The 9,995-nt window shown below is 43.4% G+C and overlaps 1 protein-coding gene across 1 annotated transcript in view; it reads left to right on the top strand.

Moving 5' to 3' along the window:
- Positions 1–8,005, top strand: part of LOC147466339 (bcl-2-related ovarian killer protein-like) — a gene marked incomplete at its 5' end in the record, with an annotated part of 10,501 nt that extends 2,496 nt beyond the window's left edge. The window contains 3 exons of the mRNA XM_086535627.1: positions 6,169–6,289; positions 6,472–6,563; positions 7,874–8,005. Coding sequence (XP_086391753.1) covers positions 6,169–6,289; positions 6,472–6,563; positions 7,874–8,005 — 345 coding nt within the window. The remainder of the gene's footprint in view (positions 1–6,168; positions 6,290–6,471; positions 6,564–7,873) is intronic.
- Positions 8,006–9,995: the final 1,990 nt, after the last annotated feature.

Raw genomic sequence — 9,995 nt, forward strand, 5'->3', positions numbered from 1 at the left:
GGTCCGTTCCGTCTGTGTAACTTTCTTTGTCTTTCCCTAGTCTTTGGCATTGGGAGGGGTATTCGATGTTATTTCGTTTTGTGTATTATTGTATTATAGCTGGATATTTGAATGAGTGGTGAGTGAGTGCGTTTTTTTTTGTGTTTTTTTTTTTTTTTTTTTTTTTTTTTTTTTTGTGTTGAGTGTGTGCTGTGTGTGGGTGTGTGTGCTGTGTGTGTGTGTGGTGTGTGTGTTTTGTGAATGACATGATGAAGGGGTTAGATAACCTGGTCCCGCAATTTCCCGGGGAATGGTCGTTATGTTTTATTTCTAACTTTTTATTTTTATGTATCTCTTTTCATCCATTTATTTATAAATATCCATCTTGCGTAGCACATAAGTTTGCCTAGTCTTTAGTATTTTTCTCCACACCATCTATTACCCTGCTATGTGGGTAACGACGTCGACATGTCACTGACTCCAGCGTATAGAATAAATTTTTGGTTTTTCAAGTCTAACCTCATCACTTTATGTTAAAGTCGAATCAAAAATAGCATACGACAAGAGCTAATTAGGTCGAAACCTCGTGGGTTGTACGCGTCCACCCAGGTGTTTACCATGAGCAATTTTTTTTTTTTGTTTTTACGATCCCATTCCATAAACATGTCTGATCTTATTAAAAGTAAAACGTCAAAAAGCAAGGTTTTGTGAGAACAGGATTTCGTTATATCATAAAGAAATGACGGCGGAATAGAACGTACAGGGAAATGAACGTCCGGAGTTAAACGCAAGTTAGATTGCACGAAAAGATGTGTTTTTTTAATAGCGGAACTTACTTTGCACATTTGTCTTTTAATAAATATATATCCTATGTTTCTTTCTGATGATGTTAACGTAAGATTTTCAAGATTGTGTTAGGCGTCACTGCAAGGATTGTATATAGAAGATGCTGCCATCTTTTTAGCCAGAGGGGAAGAAAATTTTCAACGGAGAAAGAGGAAATTCATCTACATCCAGTTTTTGTTCATGTTGTTATCAATTCACGATTAGAGCAGCGTGTTTATCTGGTTGTTTTATAACATGAAATGGGGGTTAACCCAGTAGTGTAATGGGTTAAGGTTGAGGATTTTTTTTAACGATAATTGAATGCCCCCATCCCCTTTCTTGTACTCCCTTTCTTCTTATTTCTTCTTCTGCTCTCGTCTTCTCTCTTTTCTTTTCTCTTTCTCTGCTTTCTCTCTCTTTCTTCTCGTCGTCTAATTCTCGATCCTTTCTCTCTCTTTCACGTCTTCTCTCTCTCTCTCCTCTCTCTTCTCACATCCTCATCTCTCGTCTCTCTCTCCTCTCTATTCTCTCTCTTACTCTCCTCTCGTCCTCTACCTCTGTCTATCTCCCAGTCTCATTCTCCTCTCTCATCTCTCTCTCTCTCTCTCTCTCTCTCTCTACTCTCTCATCTCTCTCATCCCTCACTCCTGTCAATCTCTCTCTCCTTCTCTCTTTTCCTTCTCATCTCTAGCTCTCTCACACACAATCTTTCTCTCTCTCTACATCCATCACTCTCTTTCTTTCTCACTCTCTCTCACTCTCTCTCTCTCTTTCTCCCCCCCCCCCCCTCTCTCTCTCTCTCGTAAACATTTAGCTGATTCGTCACTCTTACTCTCAATCTACTCTACATCCCTCACTCTCTTTTTTCTATGGATTCTATCTCACTCCTCATCTCTCTTTCCTCCCCCCCCCCCTCTCTCTTCTCCTTTCTTCCCACCCCCTCTCTCTAATCTATCTATCTAATCTATTTTTCTATCTAATTTCTACTCTCTCCATTTCTCTCTCTCTCTCTCTCTCTCTCTCTCACTCTTTCCCTTCTCATCTCTCTCTCTCTCACTCTCTCCTCTCCATCTCTACTCTCTCTCTACTTCTCTCTCTCTCTCATCTCTTATCACTCTCTCCTTAACCTTTCTCCCTCCCTTCCCCCGCCCCCCCTCTCACTCTCTCGTTCTCTCTCTCCCTCCTCTCCTCTCTCTCTGCTCTCACTTCCCTCCTCCCCTTATCCCCCCTCCCTTTCTCCCTCCCTCCCTCCCTCCCTCTCTCACCTCTCTCTCCCTCCTCTCTCTCTCTCTCTCTCGCTCTTCATCCTCTCTCTCTGCTTCATCTCCTCACTCTCTCTCTCAGTCTCGCATCTCTCTCTGCGCTCTTCTCTCTCTCTATCTCTTCTCTCTTCCTCTCTCTCTCGTCATACCTCTCTCCTCCCTCCCTTCCCGCCCGCCCCCCCGCCCTCTCTCTTCCCCTCTCTTCATCCTCTCACTCTCTCCCTCTCTCTCAACTCTCTCCCTCCCTCCCTCCCTCCCTCCCTCCCTTCCTCCCCCCTCTCTCTTTCTCTTTTCTCTCTCTCCCTGTCTCTATAAGAATTTCAGGCCAAAAACTCTTTTTTGAATTTAGAATTCCACAGTTCCTGATGCCGTTAATGCCGGTCACCACATATTTCATATCAAAAAAAAACGAGGAGTTATACAATTTTTTTATTTAAAACGGCAGATTTTTTTAAGCTAAATCACATTACGTGGGGAAGAAAAAAAAAAAAAAAAAAAATAAAACTCGAAAAATTTAGGTGGGACCAGTTTGTTTTGCAGGGTCCTTCTCTAACTTTACCAGTGAAAATCGTATTTGGCATATTTGGATTGTTTAGAGAAGTTTTGAATGGTTTGTGTTCTATATGGAAAATGTTGATTTTATTTTAGTTTGTTGGGTGATTGTTTGTACTTATTTTTTTTTTAGTCTAATAGTGGTTACCCTAGTCAGTGCCGTGTACCATTGTACCGCTTTGAGTGCTTTGTTTGTACCATCAACCCCGTGTACCCTTTGTATGTTTTACTGTAGATGTTTGTGTTCAGATCTTTCAAAGACATATGCAATCTACAACTTTGAAATTAATGAATGTTACTGAATCTCGAGGGGGACAAAAGAGGGAAAAAAAAAGAGGAAAAAATAAAAAAAAAAAAAAGAAAAATAAAAAAAAAAAAAACAAAGAGATCCTAGAATGAGATTGCTATATATTGAGAGAATTATTATAGATAAAAAAAAAATAAAATAACCTTAAAAATTTAGGGAATAAGTGTTATGTTTGTAACCCCTCAGAAAATTCCTAGTCTTTGGGTACCCCGTAACCACCCAGACTTGGGAACTTTCTGACTCTGTGGATATTACTTTGAATTAAAGTAAGGAGTGTCAGATTTTTTTGCAGGTTTGGCTACGTGGCCCGGCGTTTTTACACACCGAGACAGTTTTAGTTTATTATTTACCTTTCTCTCTCTCTCTCTTCTCTCCCGTCTCTACTCCTCTGTCTCTCTCTCTTCTCTCTCTCTCTTCTCTCTCTCTCTTCTCCTCCTCTCTCTCTTTCGCTCTCTTTCTCTTTCTCTTTATCTCTCTCTCTCTCTCTCTCTCTCTCTCTCTCTCTCTCTCTCTCTCTCTCTCTCTCTTCTTTTTCTCTTTCTCCTCTTCTTCTCTCTTTTTCCTTCCTCTCTCTTTCTCTCTCTCTCTCTCTCTCTTCTCTCACTCGCTCTTTCTCCTCTCCTCGGTATCTCTCTCTCGCTCTATCTCTCGCTGCGTCTCTCTCTCTCTCGCTCTCTCTCTCTCTCTCTCGGATTTTCTCTCTCGATATTTTTCTCTCTCTCTCGTCTCATATCCTATATAGAGAGATCTCTTCGCTTCGCTCTCTCTCTCTCTCTCTCTTTCTCTCTCTCTCTCTCTCTGTCTTTCTTCTCTCTACTCTTCTCCTCCTCTCTCTCTCTCATCTATCCTCTCTCTCTTCTTCTCCGTTTCTTTCTTTCTCTCTTTCTCTCTTCTTTTACTCTCTCCTCTTCTCTCTCTCCTCTTCCTCTCTCTCTCCATCTCTCTCTCTCTCTCTCCTCTCTTTCTCTCTCTCTTCATTCCTGCTCTCTCTCTCCTCTCTCTCTCATCATCTCTCTCTCTCTCTCTCTCTCTCTTCTCTCAAACACTCACTCTCTCTCTCGATGTCTCTCTCGATTTCTCTCTCTCTCTCTCTCTCTCTCTCCTCTCTCTCTCTCTCTCTCTCAATCTCTCTCTCTGAATCTCTCCTCCTCGTCTCTCTCTCTCTCTCTCTCATGTGTTTTCTGCTCTCTCGTCTCTCTCTCCTCGTCTCTCTCTCTCTCACGTCCACTCTCTCTCTCTCTCTCCCTCTCTCTCCGTCTTTCTTTCTCTCTTCGTCTCTCTTTTCGTCTCTCTCTCACTCTCTCACTCTCGTATCCTGTCATCTCTCTCCTCTCTCTCTCTCTCACATCCTCTTCTCTCCTCCTCTCTCTCTGTCCCCTTCTCTCTCTCTTTCACTCTTTCTTTCTTTTTCTCTCTCTTTCTCCTCTCTCTTTTCTGTCTCTATCTCTGCTCTCTCTGTCTTTCTCTGCTCTCTCTCATCTCTACTCTCTCTCTCATCTCCTTCTCCTCTCACATTCTTTCCTCTCTCTCATCTCTCATCTCTCTCTCTCTCTGTCTCTGTCTTCTCCTTCACTCTCTCTCTCCTCTCTCACTCTCTCTTTCTTTCTTTCTTTCTTTTTCTTCACAAACCACTCTCTCTTTCTCTCTTTATTCTCTCTTTCCTCCCCTTCCTTTTCTCTCTTTCTTTCCCCCACAAACTATTCTTTCATCTCTCTCTCTACACTACTCTCTCTCTCTCGGCGATTGGGTCTCTCTCTACCCACTCTCCAGCTCCCCTTCCTCTCGTCTCCTCCTCTAAACCTCTCTCTCTCTCTCTCTCTCTCTCTCTCTCTCTCTCTCTCTCTCCCTCTCCTCTCTCCTCTACCGTCTCTCTCTCTCCTCTTTCTCTCTCTCTCTCTCTCTCTCGGATCTCTCTCTCTCTCTCTCTCTCTCTCTCGTTCTCTCTCTGTCTACTTTCTCTTTCTCTCTGTCTTTCTTTTCTTTTTCTTTCTTTCTCTCCCTCTTTCTCTCTCTCTCGAGGTCATTCTCTCCTCTCATCTCTCTCTCTTCTCTCTCTCTTACTCTCTACTCTTCCTCTCTCTCTCTCTCTCTCTGCTCAATCTCTCTTTCTCTCTCTCTCTTCTCTTCTCTCTCTCTCTTCTGCCATCTCTCGATTTCTCTCTCTCTCCTCTCAATCTCTCTCTCTCCTCAAATTCTGACCATCTCATCTCTCTCTCTCTCTCTTCTGTCTCCCCTCCTCTCTCTCTCAGGTCTCTTTGTGCTTTCTCTCGCCTCTTTCTATTTCTCTAAAGTTCTCTCTCTCTCTCGTCTCTGCTCTATCTCTCCGCTCTCTCCTCTCTCAGAGGTCTCTCTCTCGTTGCGCCTCTCTCTCTCTCTCCTCTCTCGGGGTCCTCTCCTCAAATCTGTCTCTCTCTCTCTGTCTTTTCTCTTTCTTGTCCGCTTCGCCCTCGCTGGCGTTCCTTTGTGCCTTCGTCTACGTCGCAGTTCTCGTGTCTCCTGATCGTCATCATCTCTGGATCACTCTCTCGCGATCATCCTCGCATATATGATCGCCTCCTCTCTCTCTCTCCACATCTATCACAGCCGCACATACAACACACACATACATACATACTATACATACATACATACATACATACATACGAGAATAAGGATAGTGAGTACCATACACATCACACACACACACACAAACATTACAACAACACACACACACATCGCACTACACACACATATATATATAATATAATATAGGTTATATATGATATATATATGTTTGATATATATATATATATTCTCTCATATATATATATATTTATATACATATATATATAGATATATATTTATATGTGTGTCTGATTGTGTGTGTGTGTGTTGTTGTTTGTGTGTGTGTGTGTGTGTGTGAGTGTTTGTGGGTTTTATGTGTTTTTGTGTTATTGGTAGCTCGTTGTTTCCTTTTGAATTTCTTCGTACTCTCGTAAACCTTTTCCTCTTCTTATTCTCGTTTTCCTTTTATTTTTTCTCCTTTACCATAGCTTTTGACACTTTATTCCAAACATACAAACATACAATTAATACATAAAGCTTGACAAACGCATATGCTTCATTCATTCGAACCCCCCATACTCATCCCACAATTCACACCTCACACCCCCACCCCCTCACCCCCCCCAATCACACCAAACAAACAACCAACCCCCCCCAAACAACCCCCCCCCCCCCCCCCCCCCTTCTCCCCCCCACCAGGTCGTGAGGTGGGTGCTGGTCCAGGTGGCACACCATGTCTTCAGAGGCGAGGTTAACTGGGCCAGGATTATTTCCCTCTTCGCTGTAGCCGCCGGATTGGCCTCGGACTGTGTCAAACAAGGTCAGTGTAGTGGTGACGGTCGGCGATATCGCTAAGCTACGTTGGGTGACTCATCGGGAAATCATCTGGTTTGAACTGTGCCGTATTTGAGTTTTTGAAAGAGATTCATTTCTTGGATCTAATGTTGGCTTATGCTGAATGTTCCCTTAATGGTGTTTCTTTTGTTTTTTTGTTTATCTTAGGGCATCCCGAATACGTGGCTGGTGTCATTGACGTGATGGGCATTGTTACAGAGCGGCATACTGCGCCGTGGATAGCTTCTCAAGGTGGATGGGTGAGTGCTTATCATCCGGCATTCCTTGTTTACACTCCACTCCGGCCTCTTTCCCTCTTTTTTTACTTTCCTCGCAGGGTCTCTCTCTCTCTCTCCCTCTCTCTCTTTCTCTCTCTCTCTCTCTCTCTCTCTCTCACAAGTCGTCTCTCTCATCCAACCTTCTTTCTCTCTCTCTCTCTCTCCCTCTCACTCTCTCTCTCTCTCTCTCTCTCTCTCTCTCTCTCTCTCTCTCTCTCTCTTTTTTACTCCTCGCATTAGCCGCTTTCCCTCGTTTACTCTCCAGTTCAAACTTCCTTCTTTTACCTTCGGTTCAATTTTTTTTCTCCTCTTTTTTTCTTTCCACTTCAATTTCTCTTAATTTCTTTCCCTTTTTTTGCTTTCCACTTCAATTTCTCTCACTTAGCACCGAACTTCAATTCTACTCTCCATTTAATCCCCTTCCTTCTTTTACTTCTTTCATTCCATCTTATCTCTCACTCTCCACATCAATCTCTCTCTCTCTCTCTCTCTCTCTCTCTCTCTTTCTCTCTTTCTCTCTCTCTCCTTTCCTCTCTCTCACCACTTCTGCGCAGGGAATGACCATCCCGGGGACTCTCCCGGCTCCCTGTTGCTCGCCTCCACTGTTCCTCTCTCCTCTCTCCTTCTCCTGTTCCCTCTCCCCCCCCCTCTCTCCCCTCTCTCTCTCTCGTCCTCTCTCTCTCTCTCCCACCCCAACTCTCTCTCCCCCAACTCTCTCTCTCTCTCCCTCTCTCTCACCCTCTCCCTCTCCCTCTCTCATACTCTCCCTCTCCCTCTCCCTCTCCCTCTCTCATCCTCTCCCTCTCCCTCTCTCATCCTCTCCCTCTCCCTCTCTCATCCTTTCTCTCTCCCTCTCCCTCTCTCACCCTCTCTCTCTCTCTCCTCTCTCTCTCCCTCTCTCATCCTCTCCCTCTCTCTCTCTCATCTCTTCTCCTCGCGACCACGCTCACGGGGGGCGACCGCCCCCCTCCGTTAGCTCCCTCGCCGTCGTCTCCCCTCGCGTTCCTCTCCTCGAGCTCCCGTCGCCGCCTTCTCAGCCCACTGCTCGCTCCCTCACGTTAGCGGGCCTGTGTTCAATCTCAGGGCTCTCTCTAGCTCTGACTCACCTCATCTTCCGCTCCCGCCTACGCCGATCACACCTCGCTCAGCCTTTCTCTCCTTTCCTCCCTCTCCCTCTCCCTCTGTCTCTCCCTCTCCCTCTCCCTCTCCCTCTCCCTCTCTCTCTCTCTCTCTTTCTCTCTTTCTCTCTCCCTTTCCATACCTTCCTTTAATATACGGCTCTCCTTCCCCAGTCGAATTTCCAAAGCCAGATGTACGATGACTCTCCGGTCGAACTCATCCAGCACAGTTGGATGAGTCCGGAGAAGGAAGACATTAAAGGAAGAAGGAAGAGAGGGCGAAATGTGAAGAAATACTCCTCATAGACAATCCCGGGAATTTGCATAATGCGGGTCACGAGAGCCTGCTGTATGCAACCCGTTTTAGCTCCTGCTGGAGAAAGATTTGTGTTGCTTTTTTTTTTTTTTTTAATATCGGAAAGTTCAAGTACTGTGTTTATGTTTTGTTATTTACGTGAGCTTATCTGTGAATGTAAGTTTGTTGTTGAATAGGATGGTAACGTGCTTTGCTTGCAATCTTGCTGACCTAAGCTTAAATCTTGCACTGCTAGTAGGTGGTAACCCCGGCTGTTTCTCGCACGGGGGGGGGGGGGTAATGTAGGGGCACACTGAACAGACAGCTGCAATTGCACAGAAGTTCTTTTTTTCTACTTTACTAATTTTTATTAATTTTATATATTTTTTCTTTTATTACAGCTACTTTAATTTTGCACAAGAGCCTTGTCCCCAAATCCTGAGTTAATATTGATATTATAATTATTGTTTGTTGTTGTTATTATTATTATTGTTGTTGCTGCTGTTGTCTACTACTATTATCATTATTATTGGTGTTGTTGTTGCTATTTGTTTATATATTATTATCATTATCATCATTGTTATCACTATTACCATTATTATTATTATTATCATTATTATTAGTGTTATTAATATTATCATTATTATTGTTATTATCATAGATTATTATTACGTAGCCATGTGTCTGAATTCGGCTTTCTGTCTGGAAAACGCATGCCTCTGTTTCGTTGAAATTAACTACCAAATAGTAGGCTTCCTCCAGTCGTTAATCAAGGGACATCCAAGGTGAGAAACATTCAGCATGAGTTTTTACACAACATTTTTGGTCAGTGCGTTACACGACCAACATCTCGTTGAATACGATAGCATCTCTCTCTCTCTCTCGGCCTTTCTCTATCTCTCTCTTTCTCTTTCTCTCTCTCTTTCTCTCAACATCTCGCTGAATACGATAGCATCTCTCTCTCTCTCTCTACTCTCTCTCTCTCTCTCTCTCTCTCTCTCTCTCTCTCTCTCTCTCTCTCTCAACATCTCTCTGAATACGATAGCATCTTCAGACGTAGAACATTTTGTGCTTTTTTCTTTCACTTTCTGACGACTTCTTATCGATAGAATGAATGTAATTATCATAATTATCCCTAAAGTTAAAGTCATTATTATTGTTGTTTTTATGCACAAAAAATGCTATTATGTTAATGATAAATCTAGGGATAATATTACTACTGCTTTGCTGCTGGTATTAATAAAAAACAAGTGTTTATCTATTATCTTTTCCAATACATTTTCTTTTTTACACGTTAACTGATATATCTAGAGATGGAATCATATGATTTTGATTAAAAGGAAGAAAAACAATTTTATTAAAAAAAGTCCAAAACAAGGGCGCGAGAAACCGCCTTTTGAAACGTGTAGCTGAGTAAATGTTTCGAAAAAATACGTTTCCGCGAAATCAGGTTTATCTTCTTTCTCTCTCTCTCTTTCTTTATGGTTCTCTATCTGTATATCTATTTATCTCTCCTTTTCTCTCTCTTTATCTCGTTTCTCTCGCTCACTCAACTCACTCTCTTCTCTTCTCTCTATCTCTTTTATCTATCTCGATCTCTTCTCTTTTATTTTTCCCTCTCCTCTTCTCTTCTCTCCCCTCTCTCTCTTTTCCCTCCCTCCCTCCCTCCCTCCCTCTCTCCGTCCCTCCTTTCCTCCCTCCTTCCCTCCCTCCCTCCTTTCCTCCCTCCCTCCCTCCATTCCTCCCTCCCTCTCTCCATTCCTCCCTCCCTCCCTCCTTCCCTCCTTTCCTTCCCCCCTCCCTCCCTCCCTCCTTCCCTCCCTCCCTTTGTCGTTCCAAACACTGGAAACATCATACAAGACCAGCATGGACGTAGCTAAGTGGGAGCAAGAATAAATGATGATAAAATCTCTCCAGGCCTTACACACACACTCACACACACACACACACACACACACACACACACACACACACACACACACACTCAAACACACACACACA

This window comes from Penaeus japonicus, unplaced genomic scaffold, assembly GCF_977035675.1.
Source record: "Penaeus japonicus unplaced genomic scaffold, GWHDUDI00000001_assembly GWHDUDI00001629, whole genome shotgun sequence".
NCBI classification, from domain to species: Eukaryota; Metazoa; Arthropoda; class Malacostraca; order Decapoda; family Penaeidae; genus Penaeus; species Penaeus japonicus.